We start from the raw sequence: 15,692 nt of genomic DNA, 5'->3' as shown, positions 1-15,692 counted from the left end.
TATGTTATTTTTTAAATGAGAAAAAATATACCTGGACTGGCTACTGGTAAAGAATTGCTTCCTGCAAGAAATCTTTGATTTCACTTAAGGCTTAATATAATATTATCAAATAGTCTATTATATGACATCAAATGTGCAAGTGAAAATATGTAACCATGAGGTACTTTTGTTACTTCCAGTATTTCAATCTCACTTACATAGTATCCAAGAGAGAACCATGTCATAACATTCTATAACACGGTGAATTAAGTTATTTTAAAGTTTCATACCATCTTTGTTAAGATGTTACGTGGTAATTTTGTCTTTTACTTGAAGAGCCAGTTGTACAGTCATCCTTTCTATGTCTGCTATTGTAGAAGAAACAATGAGAATGAGACTGAATATGACAAAGCCAAGGAATAAATAAGAAGTTTCATACTCCAAGTTTCTTCTCCAGTTCTTATTGTCACATAGCCAGCTAAGCCACATGGATAAAACTTACTGTATTCTTAGACTTACCACAGTACATGCTATTGCCAGATTTTACACATATATAATTAATGCTTTTTGCTTGAATTTCTCAAATTATTTATTACTTGAATGGAAATAATTTTTCCTTAGGTTAGATTAAGGGATTAATCATCTTAGTTTGTGTTACATGTCTACAAAATTATTTAAATGTCTATGATATTGTGATATCTAATATTTAGATATGAATTTAGATAAAATACTACAAATCTAGACTAAATGTTTTTATCTTTTAGACCTGAATTAGAAGAGGAAAGAAATGTTCTCATTCTTCAGTCTGCAGCTAATAAGAAACAACTAAAAGATATAGAGAAAAAAATTTTGGAAACATTATCATCTTCAGAAGGGAACATTTTAGAAGATGAAAGTGCCATTAAAGTCTTAGACTCTGCTAAAATAATGTCCAATGAGATAACAAAGAAACAGCAGGTGAAAAAAGGATCCTAGAAATCTTTTGATTCTTAACAGTTTGCTCCCAGTGCCTTAAGAAAGTGCTCTACTAGGCTTACTGGGAAAGAAAAAAATTCATAAAAATACCAAAACATAGAAACTAATTTTAAACTCACAATAGAATGTCTCTTACTGTTGAATTATTCAGAACCTGGTCTGATCTGTATAGTGACTTACAGAGAGAAATAAATTTAGAATGAAAGTTTTAAATATATATATATATTTACTATTGCATAGGTAAGGCAAGCTAGTCAGGTTCATCCAAATTAATTGACTGTCACCTAAAAACTGAGTCTGAGAATTTAGCTTGCCTCTGTTTCTGGTTGAAACTTAAGATGTGTGGAGTTAATTGCTGGTTAATTGGATATTAAGTGGTTCTAGGAACTAATAAGTATGCCTTTCTGACATTGCCTAGTCATTTGTTTGTCAGGGAGAGAGGCATAAGAGTTGGGAGTGGCGGGTGAAGGAGGGAAGACAAGTGGTCCACAGCCAATAATGTATTTATTCCAAATTTCATCTATCTCAGCCAAATGGTATTTTCATATCATATATGATTTTAATAGAATCCTACAATGTTACAGGTGTGAGAAGCCTTAGCTATCAGTTATCTTTTGCATTTCATAGTTGAGAAAACTAGGGCCCAGGAAAAGTAGTTGAAGCCCAAGTTCACACAATAAAATGATATTACAGAATGACTTCTGTAGGCTAACTTTATAGATTTTCAGAACTTTCAGTCTGCCTTAGTCTACCCAATGAATTAAATACATTTTAATATTAGGGTAATTAAAAAATTTTTAAAACCTAAATAGAAATTGCACTAATTGCTCAGCATCTTTCTGCTGTGCTGCACCACATGTACCCCAGCTCTGGAGCACAGGACTTTTTAAAAGGCTCAGACACACTTTCCCTTGGAATGGGTTTAGTTTTGTGTGAATATGATAGTAAGGACTTTCTGTTCAGGTGTACTGTTTTTCTTTATTACTGCTTTTGGGGGGGGGGGGTTGCTTGCTTGTTTGTTTTTTATTTTAGAATAGCCAAAGTAGTAGTATCTTAGAGTAATATCATATGGAAGCTCCCCATCTAGGAACCATGGATGAGGTATTCTATGTCTCCCCTCCTTCCCTGTCCATCAGAGCAGAACCAACTTCTCATTGTCTCCTCAACACATTGTTTTTTTCAAAGGGGAGAAAGGATAGGAAAAATTTATCACCTTATTTCCTGTTCAGACTCAAAGAGGAAAGGAGATAGAGTATTTATTGGTTCTAGTATTTTATCTTATAAAGAGAAAGAAATTTAATAAATCATAATTTCTTTCTGGCTGGCTCTCCTGATAGCTGAAAAAAATTAAGGCTTAAATGACAGAGGTTTAAATGGGAATACTAAGATTATGCTTTCTTATGTAAAATGTCATTAATTTCCATTGTTGATAACTTTGTTTTACTTTTTTATAGTCAAAATTGAGGTTTAAAACTTACTTTTAATTGTGGTTAATACTGTATAATTTTAGGGAAAGTTTGCAAGAAACAGAAACCCACTCAAATTAACTCAAATTAAAAAGATGCAAGGGGATATTTTATTTTCCCAATTATACAAAATATGTATAGGCTTCAGGAATAAATGGAAAGCACTGAGTTTCTGTGCTCTTTGTCTCTTCCCCTCTCTCTAAGGTTCTGTTACCCTTCTCTAATTTACTTGAAGACCAATTTCTTCTGTAAAATATTTATATCTGTTTCTTCCTACATTTATCTGGCCCATAGAAACCAACTCTCGTTCCATTATCTTTTAGCACTGATGGCTAGTACCACCTGATTTCATTTTCTGAGGCTCTTAGAGGGTGGAATATTTGGGGAGAAAATTGATTAGCTTATCTTGGGTCCGGTTCTATTCCTACCGCCTGATTGGATCCGCAACAGATGGGATCATCAGTATAAACGTGACTGCATAGGCACACTTACTCAGCAGAGTCTGTGGCTAGCATTTCCAGAGAAGGCAAAGTGGGTCGGAGAAGTGCTCTACACATTTTTCATGCAGAATATTAACCCATCAGATTGAGTTTTCAGTTGAAGGGCTGTTATCTTGGAGAAATGTTTTTCTTTTGGAGTTGAATATCTACACCGCTATTAGTCTAGAAAAGTTAAACATATCAGAAGCTACTTGACAAAAGGTATTCATAATGTATAAAACCATCAGCCAACAAATATTTCTGAGTACCTACTCTGCCACACTTTCTGCTGGGTTCTGGTTCACGCCTTGACACCTTAAACACACACTCGTGCACACTTGCTCTCTCTCTCGCTCTCTCTCCCTCCCCCTCTCTATCTCTGACCTATTAAAACAAAAGAGGGTGAATGACTGTAGTAGACACATGTAAGATTCAGGCAAAAAATAAGCAAAGATTGACAGCTGTAGTATTTCTCAAATAAGGCAGAGATGGTTGGTGAGTACTCACAACTTTAATCTGTAAACCTGTGGTCTTTCTCTTCCCGCCCTCCATAGTCCCTCCCTCCCTCCCTCCCTCCCTCCCTCCCTCCCTCCCTCCCTCCCTCCCTCCCTCCCTCCCTCCCTCCCTCCCTCCCTCCCTCCCTTCCTTACTAGTTTTTAGCATAAATAAAACCCTTTCTTGTAAACTATGCTTCTATAATTTTGTCATTGAGTTAATTGGGTATTTTAAAAAATATAAACTTCATTATATGAGGAATATATCATTAAAATACATTTTCTATTTCTTGATTTGATTTTTCTCTTCTAGATTGCAGAAAAAACAGAACTCAAAATAGCAGAGTCTCGAGAAGGCTATAGACCTATTGCTAAACATTCCTCAGTATTATTCTTTAGCATTGCAGACCTGGCTAACATTGATCCTATGTACCAGTACTCTCTTACCTGGTTTGTGAACCTTTATATCAACTCTATTCATGACAGGTAAACTTTCTCTAACTTCAGCCACACTCTCTAGGTTGAATTTTCACCATCCTTTCCATTTTTTTTCTTATTATCTGTATAATAGATAATATTCATTATAGAACATTTATAAATATGGAAAAGTGAAAGAAAGGAAGGAGGAAAGAGCAAGCCTTTCTCTTTTAAGTTTTGTTTCCCTTCTACACAAGATTTAGGCACAGAGGGATTAGCTTCAGTCCCCTTTTCCCCTCTTTTTTAAGTATCTGGTCGGAGCCTACCACGTGTGTTGTACATGGGCTCTTGGTAGAACAATCTCCTGAGTGAGTGAAATCCCTGAGCTTTCCCAGTTGGAATTTGGAATTTGAATTTATGCAACCCACATGATGGAAGATATTCAAACTGAGGAACTGACATAACTGCCAATAACAAGTATTGATGAGGATGTGGAGGCATCAGAACCCTCCCACACAGCTGGTGAGATGGTAAAAACAGTGCAGCCACTTTGCAAACATTCTGGAAGTTCTTCAAAATATTAAACATAGATCTGCCAGATGATCCAGGAATTGCAACAAATCCATCAATTCTTGGGTGTACACTGAAGAGAATTTAATGCATATGTCCACACAGAAACTTAGAGTCATTTTGTTTTTAGAGACGCACACACACATATATATTCAAAAGTTACTTGGGTTAGCTTTTTCCCTCTCAGTGTGGTGATGTCATTCATGTGAAATACAGGTGGTTCATTTGTTTATTTTTGTATTTCATTTCAGAGTGTTTTCCTCATTCTTATTTTATTTTTGTTGTTGATTTTAATTTTATTATATATTGAGCACATAAACCATTAATTTAACTCCAAAATAAATCCTGTACTAAAAGGTCTGCCCAAAGAAGTGTCACCACCCCCTACGCTTCCATCCCATTCACAGGGACCCAAGTATTACATTTTTTTAATTAAAATTTTAATTTTGAGATAAATGTAGACTCACATGCTATTATAAGTAATAGTACAGCTATCCTGTGTATTCTTTTTTTTTTTTTTAATCCTCACCTGAGGATATTTTTTCCTTTTTTTTTACAGAGAGACGGGGAGAGAGAGAAAAACATTGATATGAGAGAGACACATCAATTGGTTGCCTCCCACACCTACCCTGCCTGGGACTGGGGACTGAACCTGCAACCCAGGTATGTGTCCTTGACCAGGAATTGAACCCGCCATCCTTTGGTGTGTGGGCCAATGCTATAACCACTGAGCACACCTGCCAGGGCTCCTGAGTAATCTTTACCCAGTTTCCCCAATGGTGACATCATGTAAGCCTATAGTACAACATCACAACCAGAATGTTGATGTTGATATTGAAGTAGTACACACAAAAAACTGTATAATCAAAATGTATGACGCCTCCATCACTACAAGGATCCCCATGTTTTCCTTTTACAGCCATACCCTCTTCCCTACCATCCCCACACTCTTCTTAACCCTTGGCAACCACTAATCTGTTTTCCATTTCTATAATTTTGTCATTTCCAGGATGTTATATAAATAGAATCATACAGTATGTACTTTGGGGAGATTGGCTTTTTTCACCCAGCATAATTCTCTGGGGATTCATTCAGGTGGTTGCATATGTCAATAGTTTGCTCCTTTTTATTGCTGAGAAGTATTTCATGATGTTGATATACTACAGATTGTTTAATCATTCACCTATTGAAGGACATCTGGGTTATTTCCAGTTTGGGGCTATTACAAATAAAACTGCCATAAACATGCATGTACAGGTTTTTGTGTGAACATGAATTTTCATTTCTCGGAGACAAATGCCTAAGAATGCAATTTCTGAATTATGTGGTAGTTGCTTATTTAGTTTTTTAAGTAATTGCTGAACTTTTCCAGAATGTATGTATTATCTTATATTCCCATAAGTATTACTGAAAAAATTTTAACTAAAAAATGAAAGCAATGTATGCTTATTGCAAATTTTTTTAAGCATATAAGAGTATAAAGAAGGAAATAAATATCAATTATAACCCCACTCAGAAGTAACCACATTTGTCCATATATATATTTTTAAATGTATAGATATTGCGCTAGCTGGTTTTGCTCAGTATGGGACTGAGGACTGACGGTTCAGTTCTGGTCAAGGGCACATACTTCAGTTGCTGGCTTGATCCCTGACCTGGTGTGGGCCCTTGTGGAAGGCAACCAATAAGTGTGTCTCTCTCACATCTTTCTCTCTGTCACTCTGTCTCTTTCTCTGTCTCTCTCTCCCCCTCTTCCACTCTCTCTGAAAGCAATGGGAAAAAAATTCTTCCAGTGAGGTTTTAAAAAAAAGCATAGATCTTGACCTGGATTTTAGGCTTCTTTGGGGTAGGTAAATGTTTTATAATTCTTTATCTCAGACAGTTCCACACCCAGCATAGACCCTCACACTAATAAAGATTCAATAAGTGTGCATTTTTTAAAATTAATTGATTTCAGTCATTTTGGAGTACAATATGACATTTAGAATTTTGAAAATAGAAAGATGGCATAAACCATATTTCATTTTCTCACAGAATTATACCCTGTTTTTTACCTAAAGATTTACAAGTTGCACACACAAAAACTGTACAGTGAGGTCCCTATACCCTTTACCTTGTTTCTCCAATGGTAACATCTTGCATAACTATAGTACAATATCACAACCAGGAAATTCACATTGGTACAGTCCAGAGACCTTATTCAGATTTCACCAGTTTTACACACACTCATTTGTGTGTGTGTGTGTGTGTGTAGTTTCATATTTTAAACAGCGGATACTCGTAAAATAAAAACAACTTACATGTTAATTCATATTTTACTTACTCTTATCTTAGTTTTGCTTGACTAAATATATTTTCCTTTTCTTAACCTTTTAGTAACAAATCCAAAATCTTGGAAAAGCGCCTACGATATTTAAATGACCACTTCACATACAACTTATATTGTAATATATGCCGATCACTATTTGAGAAGGACAAGCTGTTGTTTTCCTTTTTATTGTGTGCCAACCTTCTACTGTAAGTTACTTGCTTTTTCTTTGTTTTAAAAACCTGCCTGAAATATCTAATCAATAAAGATGGCTGCTCTGCTTAATTCATGATTTTACTTGTGTATTTCTCTACAATAGTATGGGTGTTTTTATGTTTATTTGATTTTTTAAATTTAGATCACTTAGAATCAGTTTGTCTATATACACAAGATAGGTTGCTGGGGTTTTGATTGGGATTGCACTGAATCTATATAGATCAATTTGGGAAGAACTGACACACCTTGACATGGCGTCTTACTATACACAAAGATGGAATATCTCTCCTCTTACTTAATTCCTTTTTTATTTCTTTCATCACAGTTTTGTAATTTTCCTCATATAGCTCTTGTACATAATTTGTTAGATTTATACCTAAATATTTTATTTTTGGGGTGCTACTACAAATGGTACTGTATTTTTTAATTTCAAATTCCACTTGTTTGTTGCTGACATATGGGAAAATGACTAACTTTTGTACATTAACATTGTATCATGCAACCTTGCTATAATCGCGTATCAGTCCCAGGAATTTTTAATCAATTGTTTTGGATTTTCTACCCAGACAATCATGTCATCTCTGAACAAAGACAGTTTTGTTTTCTCCTTTCTAATCTATCCACCTTTTATTTCTTTTTCATATCTTATTGCACTAGCTGGGACTTCTAGTATGATGTTGAAAAGAGGTGGTGAGAGGGAACGTCCTGTCTTGTTCCAGATCTTAGAGGGAGATCCAGTTTCTCCTGTTTAAGTATGATGTTAGCTATAGTTTTTTTGTGTGTTGTGGGGGTTTTTTTGCAGATGTTCTTTCTTTATAAAGTTGAGAAAGTTCCCCTCTATTCCTAGTTTGCTGAAAATTTTTATCATGAAAGTGTATTGGATTTGATCAGATGCTTTTTCTGAATCTACTGATGTAATCATGTGATTTGTCTTCTTTAGCTTGTTGATGTAATAGATTACATTATACATTACTGATTTTTGAATGCTGAACTAGCCTTGCATACTTGAGATAAATCCAACTCAGTTGTGGAATATTATTCTTTTTATGCATTATTGCATTCAATTTGCTCATATTTTATTGAAGGTTTTTGAATATATCTTTATGAGAGAGATTAGTCTGTAGTTTTCTCATAATGCCTTTGTCTCATTTGGTATTAGGATAATACCATAGAATGATTTAAGAAATATTCTTTCTGCTATTTTCTGGAAGAGATTGCAAGCAATTGGTATAACTTCTTCCTAAATGATTGACAGCATTCTCTAGAACCCATCTTAGCATGGTGCTTTCTGTTTTGAAAGGTTGTTAATTATTGATTCAATTTCTTGAATAGATATAGGTCTGCTATAAATTAAATATTTCGGTCTTCTTCAATTTCATATGTTGAAGCCCTAGCCCCCAGTGTGGCTGTATTTAGGGATGAGGCTTCTAAGGAAGTAGTTCAGATCAGATCAAGTCATAAGGGTGTGGCCCTAATCTGTTAGGATTAATGTCCTTTAAAAAAATAGAGGGAGAGACACCAGAGCTCGCTCTCTCTCTCCATGAGCAGGAACAAAATGCCATGTTAAGATACAGTGAGAAGATGGCTATCGATAAGTCAGGAAAGAAGGCCTCACCAGAAACCAAATCAGCCTCCAGAACTGTGAGAAAATAAATTTCTGTTATTTAAACAACCCAGGCTGTGGTGTTTTGTTAAAGCAACACAAGCAGACTAATAACAAGTTATATTCAGATTATCTATTGCTCCTTGTGTGAATTTTAACAGATTGTATCTTCCAATGAATTGATGCATTTCAATTAGGTTATCAAATTTGTGGGCACAGGGTTATTCATCATATTCCTTTATTATCTTTTTTTAAAAAATATATCTGTATTGATTTCAGAGAGAAGAAAGGAGAGAGAGAGAGAGAGAGAGAGAGAAACATCAATGACGAGAGAGTCATTGGTTGGCTGCCTCCTGCACACCCCCGACTGGGGATTGAGCCTGCAACCCAGGCATGTGCCCTGACTGGGAATCAAACCCCAATCGCCTGGATCCTAGGTCGACGCTCAACGGCTGAGCCATGCCCGGCCGGGCCCTTTATTATCTTTTTAATGTCAATGAAATCAGTAGTGATTTCATTTCTAATATTTGTGATTTATGTCTTCTCTCTTTTTTCTTAGTTAAACTAGCTAGAGTTTTATCAATTTTATTGATTTTTTTCAAAGAACTGGCTTTTGGTTTCATTGATTTTTCTATTAATTTTTTAATATCATTGATTTCTGCTCTGATTTTTATTATTTCTTCACTTCTACTTTGAATTTAATCTGCTCTTCTTTTAAATTGTCCTAAGGTGGAAACCTAGCTGATTGATTTTATGTCTTCTTTTCTAATAAATGTATTCAATGCTATAAATTTCCCTCTGATCATTGCTTTTGCTGCATCTCACAAATTTGGATAAGTTGTGTTCTCATTCAAAAATTTTTAGATTTTTCTTGAAACTTCTTTCACTCACATGTTATTTAGAAGTGTGTTGTTTAATTGCCAAGTATTTTGGGGTTTTCCAGCTCTCTCTCTTATTGAGTTTAATTCCACTGTAGTCTGAAAGCATTCTTTGTATGATTTCTCTTCTTTTAAGTTTGTCATGGTATGTTTCATGGCCCAGAATGTCACCCATCTTGGTGAATGTTGCATGTAAGGTTGAGAAGAATGTGTATTCTGATGTTGTTTGGTAAAGTTTTCTATAGATGTCAATTATATTCAACTGATTAATGGTGCTATTTAGTTCAAATATGTCTTCACTGATTTTCTGCTGCTGGATCTGTACATTACTGATAGACAGGTGTTGAAATCTCCAAATACAATAGTGAATTAATCTATTTCTTCTTATAGTTCTGGCAGGCTTTGTCTCATGTATTTTGACACTGTATTGTTAGGCATATACATAATAATGGTTGTTGTTTATTTTGGAAAATTGACCCCTTCATCATTATATAATGGCCTTCCTTATCCCTGATACTTTTCCTTGGCCTGAATACTTCTTTGTCTCAATATAGCCATTCTACCTTTTTTTGATTAGTGTTAACATGGTATATCTTTCTTCATCCCTTTTCTTTTAATATATTTGTGTTTTTATAGTTAAAGTGGTCTTCTTGTAGACAACATATAGTTGGATTTTTTTTTTTAGTCTGACAGTCTCTGTCTTTTATTTGGTATATTGAAACCACTGACATTTAAAGTGATCACTGAGCCTGGCCAGGAATGGCTCAGCGGTTGAGCGTTGACCTGGGATCCAGGTGATCGGGGTTCGATTCCTGGTCAGGACACATGCCCAGGTTGTAGGCTCAATCAATGACTCTCTCATCATTGATGTTTTTCTCTCTCTCTCCCTCTCCCTTCCTTTCTCTGAAATCAGTAAAGATGTATTTAAAAAAATAAAAATAAAGAAACAAAGTGATCACTGATATTGATGGACTAATATCTACCATATTGTTTATTCATTTTTATTTATGGCTTTTGTTCTTTGTTGTTGTTTTTGTCTTTTTCTGCTTTTTCTGGTTTTAAATGAGCATTTTGTATGATTCCATTTTTTTCTCCTTTCTGAGCATACAAATGTATGTATTTTAAAACTTTTTTTAGTGGTTGCCCCTGAATTCATCATATACATTTACAACTAATCCAAGTCCTCCTTCAAATAACATTATACCACTACCTGGACAGTGCAATGACCTTATAACAGAGCTCTCTCAATTTCTCCCTCCTGTCCTTTAAAATATTCATGTCATTCTTTTAACTTATACACAAGTTATATTCCATCATGGAATACATTGTTGCTATTATTATTATTTTCAATAAACTGTTATATCAATTAAGAATAAAAAAATAAGACTTTACTTTCATTTATTTCTTCTCTAATGCTCTTCCTTTTTTATGTAAACCTTACTTTCTGACGTATGTAGTTTTCCTTCTTTCTGAAGAATTTCTTTTAATATATCTTGCAAAGCTGGCCTACTGGTGACAAATCCCTCAATTTTTGTGTGAGAAAATTTTTTGTTTCTCCTTCATTTTTCAGGGATAGTTTAATTATATACAGAATTGTAAGTTGGTAGCTTCTTCCTTTCAACTTTTTCAACATTTTATTCTTCTCCTATCTTGTTTGCATTACCTGAAGAAAAGTTTATTATAATTCTTATTCTTGCTCTTCTATAGGTAAGGTAGTTTTGTTTCCTCTTCTGTCTTCTTTCAAGAATTTCTCTTTGTCTTTGTATGCCTAAGTATAGATATATATATATTTTTAATCCTCACTTGAGGATATTTTTTCCATCGCTTTTCAGAGAGAGTGGGAGGGAGAGAGAGAGAAACATCGATGTGAGAGAGACACATCGATTGGTTGCCTCCCACACAGGCCCCAGGGTGCTGAGGATCGAGCCTGCAACTGAGGTACGTGCCCTTGGCCAAAATCGAACCCAGAACTCTTCAGTCCATGGCCCAACGCTCTAACCACTGAGCAAAACAGGTTAGGGCTAGATTTTTTGGTATTTATTCTGCTTGGTGTCCTCTGAGCTTCCTGGATCTGTGATTTGGTGTCTACCATTAATTTTGGAAAATTCTGTCATTATTACTTTGAATATTTCTTTTGTTTCTTTCTCTTTCGTCTCCTTCTGGGGTTCCCATTATGTGTACAGAAAGTTCTCAATGTTGTTGATAGATTTTGTGACTTTAAGTAAAGTGACATACAACAAAACTGATTTTACTGTAGGCTAATATAAATAAGTTCCTACAGCACCGCATTAAAGTTATAAGGAAACAACGTTGAATAGAACATTGCTCAAGAACCTGCTATATAGTACACCTTTTGTAATTGTCCCCAATTTTGGATATTTTGTTCTTTTTCATTCTTTTGATTCTTTGCATTTCAGTTTTGAAAGTTTCTATTGAAATTTCTCCAAGCTCATGGATTCTTTTCTGGGCCACATCTAGTCTATTGATTGGCCCATTAAAGGAACTCTTTATTTCTTTTACAATATTTTTGATTTCTAGCATTTCCTTTTCTTTCTTTCTTAGAGTTTCCCTCTCTCTACTTGCATTACCCATCTGTTCTTGAATGTGGTCCACTTTTCCATAAGGGCTCTCAGCATATTAATCACAGTTGTTTTAAATTCCCAGTTTGATAATTCCAACATCTCTCACATATGTGAGTCTGGTTCTGAGGCTTACTCTGTTCATTCAAACTGTGTTTTTTGTCATTTTAATTTTTTGTTGAAAGCCAGATATGTTGTGCTGGGTAAAAGAAACTGAGGCAAATAGGCCTATTATAGATATTTTATATTAATCTAACTAGGAATTAGGCTGTGGTTACTGTTTGCTCTAGCTGTAGGTGTCAGAGACTAAAGTTTCCTCTGGTATCCTTTGTTTTTGCCTCCCTGTTGTCTTTTGGTTTCCCTGGAGACTTTCTTTTAAATAAGTTATTATTCTGAGAACTTATTTAAAAGTATATATTTTAAAATAATGCATTTCTTTTTGTTGTATTCCCGATCCCTATTGATGTGGTGGTAATGTATGGGGGAAGGAAGAGTGTTCTATAGTACTACAAGTTGGTCTCAGTTTTTTAGTGAGCCTGTGCTTCTCAGCTATGATCTTGACAAGTTCTTCTTGTATTTTTACCTCTTAAGTCAGACAGGAAGCTTAGAGAGGGCTATAGTTGGATATTTCCCTCCCCCTATGTGGAAACCTACTGGGGCTGGAGTTGGATATTTCTTTCCCCCATATGTAGAAGCCTTGAGGGAATCCTCTACGGTGGAACCCTCTCCTGGGGCTCTTGTAAAATAGTTTCTCTTAAGGGAAGGCTTTGTTAAGAAGAAGAGAATGCTCTGGGCATGTTTCAAAATGACTGTGCTTTCCTCTTGCTGCCAGAAGCAGTGGGGGGTTTTCTCTGATCTTCACTATATAACCTGTCAGGGCTCCTGGAGGTAGAACTTACAAAAGTGCAGAGGTCATCCTACAACTGGCCTGGCCTGGAGTTTTAACTCTCTAATTTGTCCACACTGAGCCTCTAGTAATTTGTAAATTACAGTTTAAGTTTCCCTATTCAGGTAAGTGGTTCTCATGAAGGTTCCTGCTTCAATAATTTGTGATTCTCTGTGTCTTCCTGTCTGTCTTTCCAATTTTGGGGATAGCAGTTTGTCCTATGACCTCAGTCCTCTAAGGGATTTGAGAAGAGTTGCTAATTTTCAGTTTGTTCATCTGTTTTTCTTGTTGTGAAGACAAGAGTGATAACTTCCAAGCTCCTTACATGCCAGACCAGAAACCAGAATTCTCTTTCCTATCATTTTATAAAGTTAATTTTTAATTTCTCCTCTTTTATTTTTATAGTTGTACCCTCTTTTCTCTTCTTTTAGTAATTTTACTGACATAGAAATGACAATGTGCATTCTCAAAATCCCAAAGTCCAATTATATTCACTACTTTTACCCTCTTCCCAGATATAGAAAGATTTAGAACATTTTATCTCCCTTTACCCCTTCTGTTTGATTTGCGATTGTTGCCATGTGTTTCAATATTCTCTGTATTTTAAACTCTATACGATATGTTTTTCTATATACTGAATCTTTGTTTAAAATTACCCACATATTTACCCTTTTGTTCCTATTCATTCCTTTATTTATTTTTAAATTTTCTTATGGAATTTGCCTTTTCTACCTGAAAAACACTCTTTAGTATTTCATTTAGTCTTCATTTAGTGCTTCATTATGATTGTTGGTCAAAAATACTCTTTGCTCTTTTTTGTATAAAAAAATCTATTTTTTAAGGGAATTATTCTTGAAGGGTATTTTGCTGAGTTTAGAATTTTCTTTCAGTGCTTTGAAACTATTTATTGTCTTCTAGCTTCCATTATTTTGAATGGCTCTTCCTCTGAAAATAAGGTGCCTTTTAGCTTAGGCTGTTTTTAAGATTGTATTTTCCTTAGTTTTTAGAGGTCTTAGTATTATGTGCCCAGATGTGCTCTATTTTAATACTCTTTTAAATGGAAGTATAACATACTTACAGAAAAATAATCAAAGTGTAAGGGTCAGCTTGATGAATTACTACAGTGAGCAAATTCATGTAATTATCACCCAGACCAAGAAATAGATATTACCAGCATCCCAAAAGCTCCCTTTGTGTTCTTTCCCAATCTCTACTAGCCTTTGCCTACTCACCAGAGGTAACCACCATACAAACTTCTGATAATGGGTTGAAGTTTTCTTTGGCGGGGAGTAATCTGCGTGGGACTCATAGGGGATCTGATTGTTATCAGCTGCTTTGAAAACTAGTCATAATTTTTTCAAATATTGTTTATTCTTCATTCTCTTTTCCCTTTCTAGTTACACATCTTAGGCTTTCTCATGGATTCCCTGTGTCTTTTACCCTCTCATCTATGTCTTCTGTCCCTTTGCCTCCCAAATCTTTATTCTCCTTACTTATTAATTCTCTTCCTAGCTGCACCTAGTCTGTAACTAAATCCATTCATTTAATTCTCAGCTTAAATTATTGTAAAAATAAGAAAATATAAGTATTTCTCTTATTTTCCTTTTTTTTCATAATGGTAACACACTGTAAATGCTCTTTTGAAACCTTTTCTGTTAATATAAATAGGAGTTATTCAGTAGAGACCTCCTTTATTCTTTTTCCCCCAGCTTTATTAGGTATAATTGACATATCATGAAATTTACCCATAAGAATACTGTTAGATGATTTTTAGTACATTTATACAATTGTGCAGGCATCACTAATATCCAGTTTTTTATCATTTCCATCATCTGAAAGCTTCCTTGTGCCAATTTAGTCAGTTCCTGTTCCTACTCCCAATCCCAGGTAACCACTAATCTGCTATCTCCATCGTTTTTCCTATTCTAGAAATTTTATGAATGAGACCCAGAATGTGGCCTCTTTGTGAGTTTTGTATGTACTCTTGCAAAGCATGTGTATTTTGCTATTCTTAGGTGGAATTTCTATAAAAGGCAAGTAGGTCAAGCTGGTCTATATATCTTCTATAGCCTTACTGACTTTCTGTCTACTTGTTTAATCAGTTATTGAGAGAGGTTTAGAATCTCTACAGAGATTTCTCCTTTTAGTTCCATCAGTCAATATTGCTTTGTGTTTTGATCCTCTGTTATTGGATGTATGAATGTTTAGGACTGTCATATTCTCTTAATGAATCGACGTGCCCATTTTTTTTATATCCCTGGTAATACTCTTTGCTCTGAAATCTATTTTGTATGATATTATTATAGCCTCTCCAGCTTTATTTGAATACTGTTAGCATGGTTTATATATTTTTCCATGCTTTTAACCTATTTGTGTCTTTATATACTTAAACCATATTTCTGTAGACAGCTTTTAGTTAGGTCTTGCTTGTTTTATCTAATATGATAATCACTAACTTTAGTGAAATTGTTTAGACCATTTGCATCCAATGAGATAATAGAGTTATGTTTAAACCTATCATTTTACAATTTATTTACTGCTTTGCTCATCTGTTGTTTGTTCCATATTTCCTCATTTTCTGCTTTTCTTTTAACTGGATATTTTTTATTATTTTATTTTATCTCTTTTGATGATTTACTGGCTATAGTTTTTGTTTTATTCTTTCAGTGATTTCTTTAAAGTTATAGTATACTTTTTAATTTTTCACAGTCTATCTTTAGGTGAAACTATACATATAATGTCATACATTTTACTTGTACATGTGTTATAAATCCCACAGCACATTGTTATTTTGCTTTAAATAGTGAATTATCTTTTAAAGAGACTTAAATAAAAAGGGCGG

General features: G+C 34.6%; 1 protein-coding gene across 1 annotated transcript in view; it reads left to right on the top strand.

Moving 5' to 3' along the window:
* DNAH12 (dynein axonemal heavy chain 12) overlaps positions 1–15,692 on the top strand; it is a 152,858-nt gene that overhangs the window by 113,429 nt on the left and 23,737 nt on the right. Inside the window, exons 57-59 of the mRNA XM_016205506.2 lie at positions 744–936; positions 3,707–3,879; positions 6,757–6,897. Coding sequence (XP_016060992.2) covers positions 744–936; positions 3,707–3,879; positions 6,757–6,897 — 507 coding nt within the window. The remainder of the gene's footprint in view (positions 1–743; positions 937–3,706; positions 3,880–6,756; positions 6,898–15,692) is intronic.

Source organism: Miniopterus natalensis, chromosome 15, assembly GCF_054644295.1.
Source record: "Miniopterus natalensis isolate mMinNat1 chromosome 15, mMinNat1.hap1, whole genome shotgun sequence".
Lineage (NCBI taxonomy): Eukaryota > Metazoa > Chordata > Mammalia > Chiroptera > Miniopteridae > Miniopterus > Miniopterus natalensis.
This window is presented reverse-complemented; position numbering and strand designations above follow the sequence as displayed.